This window comes from Esox lucius, chromosome 16 (genome assembly GCF_011004845.1).
Source record: "Esox lucius isolate fEsoLuc1 chromosome 16, fEsoLuc1.pri, whole genome shotgun sequence".
Lineage (NCBI taxonomy): Eukaryota > Metazoa > Chordata > Actinopteri > Esociformes > Esocidae > Esox > Esox lucius.
Genome location: NC_047584.1, coordinates 15,923,706 through 15,941,136, shown reverse-complemented (window position 1 = coordinate 15,941,136; position 17,431 = coordinate 15,923,706). Strand labels below are relative to the sequence as shown.

General features: G+C 39.5%; 1 protein-coding gene across 6 annotated transcripts in view; it reads left to right on the top strand.

Annotated features, from left to right (window-relative positions):
* Positions 1-30: 30 nt before the first annotated feature.
* uggt2 (UDP-glucose glycoprotein glucosyltransferase 2) overlaps positions 31-17,431 on the top strand; it is a 50,181-nt gene continuing 32,780 nt past the window's right edge. For 2 of the 6 annotated variants that reach the window (XM_020054843.2, XM_020054842.2), the window contains exons 1-18: positions 190-289; positions 751-878; positions 1,273-1,355; positions 1,651-1,781; positions 2,222-2,334; positions 2,747-2,924; positions 3,727-3,823; positions 3,937-4,000; positions 4,970-5,070; positions 11,321-11,420; positions 11,747-11,807; positions 12,019-12,110; positions 12,321-12,471; positions 13,589-13,708; positions 13,944-14,029; positions 14,140-14,275; positions 14,563-14,694; positions 17,143-17,307. In XM_020054843.2, the coding sequence (XP_019910402.2) occupies positions 221-289; positions 751-878; positions 1,273-1,355; positions 1,651-1,781; positions 2,222-2,334; positions 2,747-2,924; positions 3,727-3,823; positions 3,937-4,000; positions 4,970-5,070; positions 11,321-11,420; positions 11,747-11,807; positions 12,019-12,110; positions 12,321-12,471; positions 13,589-13,708; positions 13,944-14,029; positions 14,140-14,275; positions 14,563-14,694; positions 17,143-17,307 (2,007 nt within the window). In that variant the 5' untranslated portion in view covers positions 190-220. Of the gene's footprint in view, positions 78-189; positions 290-750; positions 879-1,272; positions 1,356-1,650; positions 1,782-2,221; positions 2,335-2,746; positions 2,925-3,726; positions 3,824-3,936; positions 4,001-4,969; positions 5,071-11,320; positions 11,421-11,746; positions 11,808-12,018; positions 12,111-12,320; positions 12,472-13,588; positions 13,709-13,943; positions 14,030-14,139; positions 14,276-14,562; positions 14,695-17,142; positions 17,308-17,431 lie in introns of those variants that run through there. The other 4 variants (XM_010894863.3, XM_020054845.2, XM_020054844.2 and 1 more) reach the window with 3 other exon arrangements.

Sequence of the window (17,431 nt, the reverse complement as noted above, 5' to 3'; positions counted from 1 at the left end):
ACAGCTATTTTGAAGCATTTTCTGATATTGCTGCGCAAACCGGCCAAAACCCATTGATGGTGCGGGAATTCCGATAAGTAGGTGGCCTTGGTAATGCCTGCTCAAAATGCTGTCTTCAAAACGGTCTTCTTTAATAACTGCGGCAACGCATACTTTGTTTAGCCTAAAATACACATTAGGTAATAAATTATGCAATGCATTTCATTAAACTTTTTTTTTTATGTGTCTGTTAAACATAACACAAACACAGGTTTATACGAAGGACCTCTCAATGACCAACATCACCAGGGTAAGGAACACTGATACAGTTTAAGCACTACAAATGTCTGTATAGTGAACGTTTCGAGTTTATTTTGGGAACTAAATGTAACAACTGTCGTAGTCATAGACCGTTTTACTTGTAGTCTTGTTTGAATAATTTTTCATTCATATCATGATCTGTTTACCTAAGGCTTTAATGACACGTTTGTCTTTCATTTGCTATCCCGGTTAATTGAACAGGTTTCCTATGAAACATTTTCCCATGTTATCTTTTGTCAAGTTCTTTCGTTTTATGTTTATATTTGAACTGCGTTGATTCGTTCACATGTTATGTTTCCTAACGCCTGTAAACAAATGCTTGACACAGCTACGTGGCACATTGAGACAACTAACAGGGTCATGTTACATTTCACTTCTATAAACCTTGATTTAATTTATATATCGAAAATCAATTGCCGCACACGCCACTCTTCTCCATCCTGTCTGTAGACAATGAGAAACGTCTTGTTGTTGTCGCTGCTCCTGCTGAAGGTCCAGTATGTCCAATCCACATCCAAAGGCGTCTCTGCCAGTCTAAAAGCCAAGTGGAGCATGACACCTTTCCTCTTGGAGACAAGGTACACTAAAAAACAACTGGAGAGGCAAAGCTACTTCTCATGTCTTTCCAGGATACCCCATAGGATAGTAGGCATATATATTTTGTAAGCAGTGGGTTAGTTTACCCCCATTCTGGATTCATTTTCATACAGTATTCCCCAGCATGTAGATCAGGGTTTTGTAATGACAAAATATGAATTGGGACTGCTTTTCATTCCACCGTGTAATTACCTCAACTGCTCAACTCTAGCTATGTAATAAAAAACTATTACTGGTGTACAATGTGTAGTAAATGCAGTTTTACCAAACGACAATACAGCAACTTAATGTTACGCATTGCAGTTCCTCAATGAAGTTTAACTTGCAAGCCTTTCGGCACTAATGGACTTTTCCGTTTCACTCTTCTTTTTTCAGTGAGTTTATTGCAGAGGATGGAAATGAGAAATTCTGGCACTTTGTTGATACTGTGAAGGAGTTAACTATTTACAAAAATGGAGGTATGTGGACACTTGCTATGAAGTGTTATGATATATATATATATATATATATATATATATATATATATATATATATATATATATATATATATATATATACAATGGTTTCCACACCATCCATTGCATTGTCTCTTTACTGGAACTTTGGGCGGTACCTGATCAAAACAGACACTTGGAGGTTGGATGGGGATTATTCATAAATAATAAAGATCTGTGTTTTGTCTAGAATATAATTTATTTTGGTTGTGACAGTCAAGATATTTGGACATTCATTTCAGTAAAATTTCCTTTCCAGAGTCTGTGCGCTCATATTATAATTTGGTCATCAAGAAGGCAGGCCAGTTTTTGACTGAGCTTCAGGTCAATCTTCTCAAATTTGCCCTCTCCTTGAGGTCCTACTCACCAGCTGTCTATGCATCCCAAAAGGTAAGCCCTGAAATCTCTGCTACCTACGTGAATAACATAGTATTTCTGAGCATTTTATGCAAATAAGTCTCATGAATGAATTGTCCCTCCATCGTTCAGCCGACTAAAATACTTGATTTTCCTCAAGCAATTATTTCATTTTGTATGACCCTTAAGCTAATCAGAGAAAAAGTTTGTTAGCATGTGGCTTGATTTAACAAATGAATGTAGCATATGTATACAAACCCACGTTGTGCACTACAGTACATAGATGGATCCATTTTATGCAGTCAGTGCAGTATATATGCAGGAGCTGTTCATGGTCCTTAATGTCAAACTATAATGTAATGTGGTGTGGTGATATTATAATCTTATCTAATCTTGCATTATTGAGTCGTTTTAGAACGTCCTAACGTTGTTTAACAGTGTTGAGTGAAAGGATGTTCTCCTGCATTTCACAGATTGCCAGTGACGAGCCTCCGCCTGAGGCTTGCCTTGCTTTTGTCTCGGTCCACGGCCAACATGGCTGCAGCACAAAGGACTTAAAGAAGCTCTTAAAGGCAGCTGCAGCCAGGTAGTTACACACCAGTTCATCCTCACCTCCTCTGTGGAGCTACCTGTCCCTTCTACTGAAGTGGGTTAGCTAATTAGAACTACAGTTGTGGTGCCCCGGCGCTTTCTTCAAATAACATTGTTTCAAAAAAATATTTTTTTAACTGCATCCCAAAGAAATACTGTACATGTGGGTGCCACATGGTTTTTGAATTTCAACAGTTTACTAGAACAAATGGTGTATTATTTGTATAAAGTGCAAGGGTGCCAATACTTTTCACCACATCTGTAACAGTAACAAAATTTTACAAATACAATACAAATCTGCTGTCTTGTAATTGACAATAATTTAGATGATTTAAATTTTCTTTACTTCAAATAAAAGATCTGTGTGTAAATGGTTAAATTAAAAAAACATTTCTTCATGTTGGCAGGCCAAACCCATATCTGTACAAGAATGATCACAAATATCCAGGACTTAATGGGACAGATGTCCCAGTTGTGATCCTTTACGCTGAGATTGGCACTAAAAAGTTTGGCTCCTTCCACAAGGTGCTGGCTGAAAAGGCTGCTGCGGGCAAGCTCATCTATGTGCTGCGTCACTTTGTAGCTGTGAGTAAGGAGGGTTTTGTGATATCCTTTTTTAAAACTGTATTTACAGACTGAGTACTTTACCACACCTACTGCACTGTAAGTCTTTTATTAGCTCTGTATCATCACGGATCCTCATATGCTGTAACTCATCAAGGTTGTTTGTTCGGCTGTACTGTACACGTGTACATAGGATTTGGAACTCAATCCAATATTAGACAGATGTGAGATTGTATGTTTTTAGTGTAAAGGCTCAGATAGGTTAATGGACAGGCTTGTGTTTTACTGTGCGTTTTGGTCAATGGTCTCAATGTTGTGTTCTATGGAAAGATGAAATGGAAGCAGGAAGGCCATCGCAGCTTTAAACACAGCCTCCACAAAAGGCGAGGTCGTCAGAGCTGTACAACAAATGGATTGCATTAGCTGCCAGTGTTCAGCAAGAGAATACGATAACCAGAAGTTAGCTGGGGCCTGAGTAATCGATGGCCTGACACTGTGAGAAGCAGCACTAATGTGTTCTTTTCAGAGATGTTCCTGAGTTCGCCAAGCTATAGAGCAGGCGTGAAATACTACACATTCAGAATGCCTTGTTTCTCTAAGATCTGGCAAAATAGTGAAGGGTCAGAGGGCCGTTGAGGTTAAAATTCACAGGCCCTTTGGCATACAGTACCGCTTGTTCCATTCATGAGGAAAAGCATTATAGGCCTTTAAGTCTTGCAAATAACTATTCTGCTTCTCCAGTATTTAGTGATAGTGAATTAGGTGCTGTAGGCTTTTATATTGAGTTATATTAAAAATGTACTTGTGCTTGATTGTAATACAGGAACCAAAGCCCCAGAAGATGTTATTGTCTGGATATGGTGTTGAACTGGCAATAAAAAGCACTGAATACAAAGCTGTGGATGACACACAAGTAAAAGGTGGATTTACTCATTTATACCCCATTTGTGAATGACAATGCTATATTTAAGTATATTCAACAGAGCCTAATTAAAGAATCTTATGGGCAATTTTTTCTATTCTTTTTACAAAGGTACAATTAACACTGAAGAGGATGATATTGATGAAGTACAGGGCTTTCTTTTTGGGAAATTGAAGTAAGTATGTGTTTGTATGTGTTCAAAGGATAAAAATAGCACATTTTGGAAAATGTATAGTGTTTTATCCTCTCTGACAGTGTTGGATTGTCAAACACCTTTCCTACTCTGAGTATACAAAATATAGGTAGAGTTGTAGCAAGGGCAACATTATATGGTTTACTGAGAGAATTTGAAACGTGCACACCGACAGTACAAAACTGAGTCAAGTGTGTTTTTAAGCAGTCATACCAGTTTCCGAAATGTGCCACAGTTCCCCTTCATGTACAGGGAGGTCCAGAAATATTTGGACACTGACACAATTTTCATCATTTTGTCTCTGTATGGCACCACAATGGATTTGAAATGGAACAACTGAGATGCAATAGAAGTGCAGACCTTCAGCTTTAATGGGGTTGAACAAAAATATTGTATGAAATGTTTAGGAATTGAAACCATTTTCATATATAGTCCCCCTATTTCAGGGGCTATATATACCTAAAATACCTCTATCTATCTTTTTTTTGCATCTTAAGGATGGCCTGTTTCACTTGCATTGAGAGCTCCTTTGACCTTATGTTGTGGGTTCACAGCAACAGCTTCCAAATGCGACTGCCACACCTGGAATCAACTCCAGACTTTTTCCTGCTAAATTGATGAAGAAAAACGAAGCAGTAGTCCACACCTGTCCTTGAAACAGCTTTTGAGTCAATGGTCCAATTACCTTTGGTCCCTTGGAAAAGAGGGGGCTACATATCAAAGAGCTGTAATTCTTAATCCCTTCCTTCAGTTTGGATGTGAATACCCTCAAATTCAAGCTGAGAGACTGCACTTTAATCCCATATTCATTATTTAACTGTGACTTAAATATATTTTGGTAAACAGCGAAAATAACAAAACTTGTGTCAGTGTCCAATGATATCCGGACCTAACTATATTGGTATGATAATTGTTATTCAACAAATCCCTTTCTCTGTTGTTTCATCACAGAAAATCGCATCCAAACTTGCAGAAGCAGTTTGGGGAGCTCCAGAAGTATCTGTTGGAAAGCACCAACGACATGGCCCCTCTCAAGGTGTGGGAGCTTCAAGGTACTGCTACACATTTTTCCTCCTCACATAACCTGAAAAGGAAAATCCCTTAATGCAGCTTTGCTAAAACCCAGGTCCACCCAGGACGTTTCCATATCCCTCATGAAAAAATCCCACTGATTGCATTGATTATTCATTCACAGAACCGGAGGTATGCGAGTAACTGCTGATGCTATTTACCGGTTGCGTCACAGTGTGCTTTCTACTTAATTCCTACAAATTTGAATATACATTTTTTGCAATTAGCAGTTGTGAACCCTTAAATTCAAGGTGTGACATATTCGTCATCTGTTTCCCACAATGCCGTCCAGAATTTGTGTAGGATATGTTCCAAGGGGGTGTGGCAAAATTGCTATTAAAAGCCACGCAATCTTCTTCTCTACTGTCAGTATTTACTTGATTATCTTCCCAGACGTTTTCATGAACTTCCCAGTACCATTCCAAGGCATGGCTGTCACTACAAACCATAGACTTATCCTTAAATCTGGTTTGCTTACCTATTTGTTTACATATTTGCTTCTTTAGGTGTCTTTATTAACATTATGGGAGTAGCCTAATGTCCAAATCTTTATTTATATTATTCTTTTATCACATAATAGTTTTCAATTACACTGACAACTCTTTTGTTAATCCAATTCATTCTGTTTTTAGTTGAGGTACTTGAGATTTAAAAAAATACAAATACAAATTGTGTGGGGCAATATCATTTCTTTAAACAATTGGTTGTTTATGTTCCAGTCACATAGAGCATTTACAATAAAGTCCTGGCTCTGCATGATAGTGCCACTTACTGATTGTGAGGATTGCTGCAATGACTGTTTGATTAATTAGAATGGAGTGAAAGTCATAGCACTTGACTCTTGAGCTAGTATTATTATCAGTAGTATTATTATGCACAGCATAGATTGTCAAATACAAAACATGAATTGTATTCTCTTTATTGGTTTAGAATAAAAAAATTCCCACCATAATAAAGACATCTATTGTTTAAAGGTGTAGCAAATGTAATTAAAACGACTGCTTCCAGCAGGACGACGTCCCCATCCTAACCAAAAGAGATTTTTTTTTAAAACTCAGCCCGATATCCGGACAGATATGGAAAATAGCACACCTTTAATCACCATGACCAGCCCACCAAAGTACATATAGTCGGCAAACAATAACATTTTTGATGTTTCACTTTATGTTTTTGTATGTTTTACCATTTCTTTTTGCAGTACATTCTACTATTTTACTTCGGTTTACGTTTATCTTACTTAGGTTTACGTTTATCTTGTGAAACACCATTCGATTTGTGCCATTTATTCAGAGATTACCATAAAAAGTTATACTTAAAAGTAGAATTGTAGTTTCCTTTGATTGATGTTGGTTCTTCAGATTATCTAGCAATTTTTCTTTATGTCCCTGAGCAAAACAATTAATCATAATAGTGCCCAATTTGGGAGTCAAACACCTCTTCAATTTGGATATTGAAAGTAACATTTTAAGCGGCCAAGAAGAGTGAATGTCTCTTACTGAGTGAGTCACTGACTGACTGACAGACTGACTGACTAACTACCCCTTGTTAAATAGCGTGGTGGTTAGAGAAGCGGACTGGTGAACTATAGGTCCTGAGTTCGTATCTCCTCATAGGCGAAGCAAAGTACATGTTATGAATTATTCCGTATAGACGAAAACTTCGCTGTCTAAAACCATTAGTATCTACATTATAATAAGCCTGAAATAAAACAGTTTACTGTTATATGGCGACTGTTTCTGGTGGATTTTCGAAGTACACATCCGTGCATGCGTTTTGCACACATTTACTGGCTTAACATACAGTAGTTATGTTATAGTAAGCCTTAATTGAAACTGTATACGGTTATATTGCCACTGTTTCTGGCATGGAAACGTTCATCTTCAGTCTTGCTAGAAATTGCTCAATTCTTATGATTATTCCTAGGAAGTTAGTAGATACTACTAAGCCTATTACTTGCTAATAAGGTGTTAAAACGGCCAGTGGCAAAAGCAATATAGTTCATAGACGCTATGGTGGAGATAAACTTAATAAGAAACGTTAGTCAGTTTAACAAAATCCTAAATGGAGTCTAGCGACTGCTAAATGTGTAATACCGTGGCGTAGTGAACGTTAGTCAGTTTAACTGTATCAATGTCCTTCACAAATGGCCAAATAACTATTAAAACAGACAGTGGCAAAAGAGGATTTGTTTAAGATAGAGACAAGAGGCTATACTGACACCCTTCAAATGTACAGCTCCGCAGTATAGTGGTTAATGACACAGTCTTTCACGTGGGCGATCCAGGTTCGAATCACAAGATGGCAATACTTTCTATTGCGGTCTGGCTGAACTAGGCTTGCCTGGTCTCGTTAATTGAGACTGGTTGTATTTGTTCTTTAATCTTAAAACCGTTTGTTCATTTTTCGGAGCACAGATATTATGACTTAACAACTATCCCCAAAATTGTCCATCACAGGATACCCAAAGATTGTCTATTTATTCTGCTTCCTTGTTATTCTGTTTCAATTTCTCATTAATGCCATTATCTAATCAACCAATCACATGGCAGTTGCTTCAATGCATTTAGGGGTGTGGTCCTGGTCAAGACAATCTCCTGAACTCCAAACTGAATGTCAGAATGGGAAAGAAAGGTGATTTAAGCAATTTTGAGCGTGGCATGGTTGTTGGTGCCAGACGGGCCGGTCTGAGTATTTCACAATGTGCTCAGTTACTGGGATTTTCACGCACTACCATTTCTAGGGTTTACAAAGATTGTTGTGAAAAGGGAAAAACATCCAGTATGCGGCAGTCCTGTGGGCGAAAATGCCTTGTTGATGCTAGAGGTCAGAGGAGAATGGGCCGACTGATTCAAGGTAATAGAAGAGCAACTTTGACTGAAATAACCACACGTTACAACCGAGGTATGCAGCAAACCATTTGTGAAGCCACAACACGCACAACCTTGAGGCGGATGGGCTACAACAGCAGAAGACCCCACCGGGTACCACTCATCTCCACTACAAATAGGAAAAAGAGGCTACAATTTGCACGAGCTCACCAAAATTGGACAGTTGAACACTGGAAGAATGTTGCCTGGTTTGATGAGTCTCGATTTCTGTTGAGACATTCAGATGGTAGAGTCAGAATTTGGCGTAAACAGAATGAGAACATGGATCCATCATGCCTTGTTACCAGTGTGCAGGCTGGTGGTGGTGGTGTAATGGTGTGGGGGATGTTTTCTTGGCACACTTTAGGCCCCTTAGTGCCAATTGGGCATCGTTTAAATGCCACGGCCTACCTGAGCATTGTTTCTGACCATGTCCATCCCTTTATGACCACCATGTACCCATCCTCTGATGGCTACTTCCAGCAGGATAATGCACCATGTCACAAAGCTTGAATCATTTCAAATTGGTTTCTTGAACATGACAATGAGTTCACTGTACTGAAGTGGCCCCCACAGTCACCAGATCTCAACCCAATAGAGCATCTTTGGGATGTGGTGGAACTGGTGCTTCGTGCCCTGGATGTGCATCCCACAAATTTCCATCAACTGCAAGATGCTATCCTACCAATATGGGCCAACATTTCTAAAGAATGCTTTCAGCACCTTGTTGAATCAATGCCACGTAGAATTAGGGCAGTTCTGAAGGCGAAAGGGGGTCAAACACAGTATTAGTATGGTGTTCCTAATAATCCTTTAGGTGAGTGTGAAGCTACAGTGGTTTGGGAAGGTATTCAGACCCCTTAAATATCTCCACATTTTGTTGTGTTACCGACTTAAGTACTTTTTTACCTCAATCTAAATACAATACAAATAAAAGCACATTCTTAGAAATGTGTGCTAATTAAAACATAAAAAAATAAATGTCATGTTCATAATTATTCAGATACTTTGTTCATTACTTTTGTAGTGGCCCCATTTGCAGCGATCAGGTCTTGGGTATGCCCCTACCAACTTTGCAGTTCTGTTCAATGGGACTCAAAAGTCAGGAATCTTTTTCTTCATGCTCTCAGAGTCCTTCAGGCGGCATGTCATATGCCTTTCACTCAGGAGTGGCTTTCATCTAGCCACTGTACTATAAAGGGCTGATTGATAGAGTGCTGCAGAGATGGTTGTCTTTCTGGAAGGTTCTCCCATCTCTGCAGAGAGACTCTGAATCTCGGTTAGAGTGGCGTTTCTGGTCACCTCCCTGACCAAGGCCCTTCTTGCCCACTTACTTATTTTGTCTGGACTTCCAGCTTTACTAAGGGTCTTGGTGGTTCCTAACTTACATTTTCATAATGATGGAGCACACTGTGCTCCTTGGAAATGTCAATGCTTTAGCAATAAAAAAAAAAAGCTTTCCCCCAAATCTAGAGGTCAAGAGAAAGGTCATTGGACTTTTTGGTTTGGTTTTTGCTCTGTCATGCACTGTGAAGTTTGACATTGTTTTGACAGGTGTGTCTCTTTCTAAATCATGTCCTATCAATTGAATGTGTGACAGGTGGACCATCAACTTCTAGAGACATTTCAAGGATGATCAAAGGGCACAGGATGCATCTGAACTATACAGCACCGGAGAAAATGAAGAGGCCACTGCACCTTTTTCTTTCCTTTCCAAAACAGTTGAAAAGGAATGTTTTGAGTGAGGAACAGAAGCGTTGAATTTGCAGTGGTCTCTTAATTTGACCCCTTCTGTTCCTCACTCAAAACCTTCCTTTTTGACTTTTTTGGAAAGAAATGAAAAAGGTGCAGTGGTCTCTTAATTGTTTCTGGAGCTGTATATATGTTTTAGAGTGTCATGGCAAAGGGTCTGAATACTTACGTACTTTCGATATTTCAGTTGCTATAAGAAATATGTCTCAGTTTGTACTTTTGTTGTATTGTGTTTAGATTGAATGCCAACAATATATATTTTATCAATTATAAATTAGGTACATAACAAAAAATAGGGATAAAATGGGAAAAGAGAATGGGTCTGAATACTTTCCTGAAGGCACTATATTCTATGATATATGCTGGTCATTTTTAGCCATTTATTGTTTTTAATACGTGGCAGACTATTACCCAATTAATTATTAATAATATTTTTTGCACTGAACAAATATTTCCATAAAACTCTATTCATTGCTTGTGTGACAATTTTACAGTTGTTCTTCATAATGTCATTCATAAACTAATAGCTTCCTTAAAAAAATCCAGAAAATTGGTTAATCCTCATCATTGCAGTTTAGCCATATTATCGGCTATAATATATGTTCTGCCTCTTCTGGATGTAATTGGAATTCTACTCTGTAAGGCTTCATTTAGAAAGGATGATACTTTAAAAAGGTTCCATCATTAGTCCACTGAAAATGGGTGTTTATAATCTGTATAATGGCATCGTCTTTTTAAACTTCCTCTCAGTAACTTGCTTGAAAACCAGTTTGGATTTAGTTATTATTTTCATGTAATGGTTTCTTAAAGATGAAGTCTTAATGTCCCCCTAACTTATGTTCAGTGTATGAATAAATTATTGTGGCTTTAAAAAATATCCTAGAGTCAGTAGAGTCAAAAATAGGTTTGTAAACTACAATATCAATACATAATTAATCAGGCTAATCTTTCCATAGACAGACTAATGTTTCCCTCCTTGTTTTTAGGTTCTATTCGTTTCTATTCACTTCAATAAAAACAAGTTGTTTCCGGGGTATGCATACCAAGCACATCAACTGCACCATTCGGTCGTGTAATCGGAAGACACGCCGTAATATTCAACACTACTGTTGTTTGCTCCTTGGGGTTTAAGGCCGGGTGTTTTTGTAAAAGCACTTTGTGACAACTGTTGTTGTAAAAAGGGCTTTATAAATACATTTGATTGATTGAAATGAATTTGATTGATATACTTATCATAGTTGAGTTTTAATCCAGAAAAAAATATATATCTTTACCAGTTCGTTATAACCCTTGAGGATAAGTGGTCGAAGATTGTGGTCTCAAGAGGTTTGCTGTGATTGTGTTCATTGGAATGGAAATGGGCTTTGCTAACTACAAGCTTTAGCTTTAACACTGCATGTTATAATGTCCTAAGAAAGTGAAAATAGCTCTGATGATGTATACTGACTTTCCAGTCCACAGCATTTCACAGTGTTGTACGTTCATGCATGGAACATTTTCCGGAAGCACTGTACCATTCCAAGATGATCTACCTTTCCAAGAAAAACAATAAACTGGTTCAATTTAAGATTATTTCAACCTTTGATGAAATGTGAAATGTTTCATTCTGCAGATCTAAGCTTCCAGGCAGCCGCCAGCATCATGTCTGTGCCAAGGTTTGATGCTCTGAAGCTTATGAGAGACCTCAGTCAGAACTTTCCCAGCAAAGCCAGGTAAAGCTTTACACCTCACACCATTTCAATTTAATACTCTTCACGCATTCTGTCAGAATAAATATGTTTGAAATGAAATAGGAAATACTCACTAGTTTGTAGACTTGAATGCGATCCAGAAATGTTACTTTTTTTAGACAGCTGTTATGAGCAAGAACCTGGGTGTGCTGAATCAGCAGTCTGCCTTTTGTTTACAGAAAGTCAGCTGCAGATATACTATCTGAGGGCCCACAGATTTTGAAGATTAAAACAAGGTTTTTACTGCTCTTCTGGGATGGGGAGGGGAAAATACCTATGGTGACTTTGCATTATTACTGTTCCCACAGATCACTTACGAGAGTGGCAGTAAACCAAGAGTTGAGAAAAGAAATTGAGGACAACCAAAAGGTGTGATATCATAATTGTGTGCACATGTGTTTATAATGGGATCTCTCATAATCTGTTGAGGGATCTATTTATATTGACTCTCACATCCTTCACACTTTTTTCTTAGTTGTCAGTCCTTATTACCTATTGCCACATTGTCACATTAACAATGCTTGAGAGATGATGTGGGATTCAGTTGGAAGCGGACTAAGTCTCTGAGTCTCTGTTCCAGGGGCTAAGTGAGACCATGGGGATCCACCCGGGAGATGGAGGCCTGTTCATTAACGGTCTGCACATTGATTTGGACGTCCACAACCCCTTTAGGTACAGTATGAGCTCCGCTTTGCTCCGCTCAGCAGGGTGGATCAGCAGTCAGCCTGTCAGCTCTCCCACTCTCTCCCTGGGAAGCCTCGGCACTGGCGTCCCACAGTGACCCTGCTGCAGGTCAGAGCTGGTCTAGCGTGACGTTGACAGCCGCCTTGATTGGGAGGGATTTAAAAGCTGACTTGTGATTTTTCTTTCTGTCGTTGGTAGCATCTTGGACACCATCAGAGGTGAAGCCAAGATCCTGGAGGGCCTCCATAACCTGGGCATTAAGGGAGACCATCTAGGCAAGCTGCTGAGACTGCCCATGAATCCTGTGGAAGAAAACTATGCTTTAGACATCCGCCATCCGGCTATAACGGTGAGGGGCAAAGATGGGCGTGTGCCAACAGCTAACGTCCTGTGGAAAGGGATTCTTTTTTTCTCTCCTGGACCAGATCAGCATTGCAGGGGCTTTGTCTTGAGTGCTGGCATCGTGGTGTGGATTAGAGGATCAGTCATCAGACTATTGCTCGATTCTCAGTCTGCCAAAAACCTAAGTTATACACTGGGCAGCAGGCCAAGGAAGACGATCAATTAAAATAAAAAAAAAACTTTGCAAACTTTAATTTATATTTTTAGATGCAGTACAAAATGTTGGCTTTATTTAATGTAGATTATGCATTCTATTCATCTGTCTGTCTGTAAAAGATATATAACGATCCCTTCTAGTATCTAGAGAGATGGGAGTGTTTGTTTAGAACGTTACAGATTTTCCATTATAAATCTTTTCCCCCGTTAGAAGTAATAATGAGGTTGGTTGACTGAATGGTTAGGGTGTTTCAAATGTGCTACATGCTTTGAGAGGATATTTGGTTAGTTCTTGTTCCTAACCTTTACATAGCCTTTACCTTGCCTCACCTAACTTTAGCAGAGTTCTCGCTAGAACAAAATCCTGAGGAAAAACATTAACCTGCATTAGTATGCTAGTGTGGCTCTTTGTTTCTCAGGGAGGTTTCTCTGAGTTCGGACAGAAGGAGTGTTGTTAGTGCCAATTTGGCTTGTAATGGATTATTTAGTTACAGTTTGTGTCTCGTTCCCTCGCTCCTTATCCTTCAGTTTACACATGTATCTAACCTCCCATTCACTTTCCACTAGGGGCAAATGTAGTATCATATATCAACTGCGGCTTAGGTAATATTTGATGGAGTGCAGTTGCGATGAATGGATTTCATCAGTTTCAAGACCATAACTATAAATTGCTGATATATACGATATTGAGGTTAACATATTTCCAATATTTTCTGGCTGATGTAAGTGTGGCTTATTTGAGTGTTGAAGTACCAGATTCAAATGAAATGCAGAAACACTATGCTTTTACTGTAGTGGATTACTCTGATGTATTTTAACCTGAGGACACTTATACCCAGTTTAAGACAAAGTAAATTTTCACAACCTTCCAGACTCAAACTGCTTTCCTTTCGCTTCCCTTTTCCCAGTGGATTAATGACATTGAGACAGACTCCATGTATCGCAGCTGGCCCTCAGGTGTCCAGGAGCTCCTGAGAGCCACGTTTCCTGGTGTGATCCGCCAGATTAGACGGAACTTATTTAACTTGGTGAGTCCCAGGAGGAGAGCAAAGGAATATATACAGATTGGGGGGGTGTTGTGAGACAAATCCACTGGAACAGTTTGTTCCAGTATTTGGGGGACTTATGTATCATACCTAGTGGTCTGTTGAGGTACATTTGCACTTGCAAATACTTCAGTAGGACATTTCAAAGTAAACCTGCGTTTTAAGTATGTTCTTTCTAGTTGAGAACTCAGCATGCCTTCCTTTTCAATGTTTACAGGTGCTGTTTCTTGACCCAGTTCAGGAAGAGAGTGTTGAGCTCGTAAAACTGGCGGAGCTCTTCTACAAACACAAGATCCCTCTCAGGTAGGCTGCAGACAGAGAGCTGCGTATCTCTTTGCACATCTCAGGTCCACCAGATGGTGACTCACATTTTCTCTGCATATTGAAACAATGTATTTTTCTGCTTCTTTAAGGATTGGATTTGTGTTTGTCGTCAATACTGACGACAAAGTCGATGGAAATACGGACGCTGGAGTTGCATTTTTTCGGCTTCTGAATTACATTGCAGACGAGTATGATTTATCACATGCCCTCATGTCTATGGTGTCTGTAAGTATCTCATGCATGTAAATCTCTCCCATTCCCAGCAAGCACTTTCCTGTGTAATTATTTAAGGCCAATCCTTTGAAAGCTCATGTCTCTTTGATGTTTCGTAGTTGTATAATGGTGCCCTCTTACCCGTTGTGCTTCTGTCTCAGACGTTATTGGACTAGGCGAGTGAGGAGGGTTTGCCTGAGGGTCAGTCTCTCTAGGCAGTGCTGGAAGTTATCGACAGTGCCTGTGACGTGATGAACAGTGAAAGTGCAAGTCTCATTGAACTATTTCTGCCCTTGCAGTTGTACCACAAAGTGGAGATTGGCGAGACATTGTCTGTCAATACAGTGTCTGCATTTATCAAGAAGAATTTCCCCAAAGCCAGTGCTTCAAGGATTCTAGGGGAGGATTCTGAGTATGATGACAAAAGAAAGGTGTGGTTGGCAGACAGCATGTTTCTCATGTGCATAATTTTAGAATTTAGTAGTAGTAGTAGTAGTAGTAATAATTCACTAGATTGATGATGTCATATTCATTTAAAGCAATTGCAAAGTTTTGTGCATTAACAAATTAAAAGCCATACAGAAAAAGACATAACTGGACTACGTAACTGTCACAAAGAAGACAGCTGACTCCACAATAGACAATAGACAAGAAATATTGCAGCACTGCTACATCTAACAACAACAAAACACTGTCCCAAAAAGGCAGGTTTTTGTGCCTTCAGGTGGTGCATGTGTGCATTTCAGAGGCGGGGGGTGGTCAAACAGGAACCCAGTTTCCCCATGGAGAAGGGTTTGTCCTAGAGAAGTGGACGAGCTGGCTATTGCTTGAACTGAGGTTCTTGAATTAAATTGTGTAGAGTATATGCCAATTTGGGCCCAATGTCATCAAAATCACTTGCTTTTAAACTTGGAATTTCATGGCTAACCGATGATAATGATTCTACTCATAGATTATGCACCTATAAATAACATTACATTACACATACTGCTAAGAAATGACTGGTTTAAAAAATATGTATCGTTAATTGCAACTGTCCCAGACTGCATCTTTAATGTAGTTGTGGAAGGTCACTGGGATCTAGCAATCTTTCAAAATCCAGATTGGAGACTCAGGTTGAGAGAGTTTTGCAAAGGTGGGGTGGGTAATGGGGAGTGCCGCAGATGGTTTTGGGTGCCCTTCTCTCCTCAACACAGTGTAAAACTGCAGGTGACCTGATGGGTCCATGATCAAGAAACCACCTAGCAAGACACCTTGCCTGCACCAGCCGCCTTCAGCGCAGATCATTAGGGATCCTGACTTTAACTTCTTAAACAGGTTGTTGAGATTGGAATGTTCTTGGAGATGAAGATTGGTTTGTTATTGGCCTGAACGTCTGGGTCCAGGATGGACTTCTTTTGAACGGTACTATGAAGAATAAAGGTTGGGCGCAGCTAGGTTTGAGGGTTTTGTAATACATGTTATTAGGCTGGTTTTCCTCTACCTGACCTGGTGACTTTAAGGAATCCAGAGAGACGGATATGTTGTTCGCAAAGGTGACACAACTGGGAATGGGTTTTTCCAGTTTGGAAATCAACTCTTGGACTGAGACTCTAACGGGGAAGGAATGAAAAGTGCGGTGAGGTGGTCTTTGTCAGGCTATACAATGTATTTAACCTGAAGATTCTTTCTGGTGGTGGAATCAATAATGACAAAATCGAAACCACCTGTGTTGGGGCTTGAGCCAAGGTTGTGAATTAGTGTCAGAAACTCAGCAGTGACATGTGGAAAGAGTCAACATGGATGTGGAAATGTTAGTGGAGGTAGAGTTAATGTGAGAATTTTTTAGGGGAATTTGTGGAATAAAGGATCAGTTGCGATTAGATGACTGGTAAACTAGTAACACAGGTGTGTGGGGTACGTGGTACATTTTGCAGCAAGGAATTTGAAAGAACGTCATGCAAGTAGTGGGGGAGAGAATTTACCTTCAGCTTGGTGCGTGAGGGCTGAGCCACCGATGTGGACAGTGTTACCTTTCTGCTCCTTATCACACTGTTTGCTTACCCAGACAGTTTTCACTGGCACTCATGCGGTGAAGGAGATTGCATTATTGGCCAAAAACCATTATTGAACTTGCAGATGCCAGACCTTCCACAAGGAGTTACTTGAGGGCAGCGAGAAAGGGAAGCCCGGTCCAACATCCACTCATCCATACCTCTGAGACAATTCTGACCCACCCTCTGCTGGACCCGCGAGCAAAAGTAATGCGAGTCAGTGTCTCCACTGTTCCACCTGGGGGCCGTAGGCTGATGCCATTTCTCAGTTTGTCACATGATGTCAAGCTGTTTGTTCAGTATATGATCAAGTAGCAGGAGAGATTGTAAGAAACTGAAAGACTGCGTTAAGTAGTTGTATGTCAATATGGAACTATTGCAAACTTTATGATAAAATTAGTTACAATTAATTGAAATAGACTACTAATTTGATATCTTTAACACCTACAGTGAATTTCATAATTATTCACCCCCATGGACTATTTGTAAAAAAAAAAATCATTTGTGTAGAAATAGTAAAGACTTCCAGTCAGATGCAAATCTTTTCTATAGTTGAGCTTTCTGTTAAATGACCTTATTCAGAACATGTCTCCACAGAAACTAGATACTGTTTGTCCAGTGTGGGCTTTTTGTTTCAAGCACCTCCACCACATTGTTTGTGAGGTTCATTCTGCGCTTCTCGTATAAATTTAGTTGTATTACAATTACACATACAACACTAAAGAATGGACATAAAAGTAATTATACGTATAATCCAGTTTTTAAGGTGCATATGAAACTTAAAACCAAATCAAGTTGCTTGAAGATCCATTAACCTCTGATTTGGGTCTGTGCTGCGGATAAAAGGCAGGTGCCCTGTTCTACAAGAAGAGTGGCTTGGGCTCCTTGCCTCTTGCTCTGTTCAATGGAGTCCCTCTCAGTGCTGACGAGATGGACCCAGATGAACTGGAGACAGTTATCCTACAGCGCATCATGGACACCACCAACTTCTTCCAGAGGGCTGTCTATATGGTAAGAACTTAGGGGGTATTATGGTCTGAAAATCTTTCACCACCTAACAGAATAACAAGAAAATATTGTTATTTTATTGTCTATATAACAAAGTCATTATTGAATATGCGAATTGGCTCAAGCT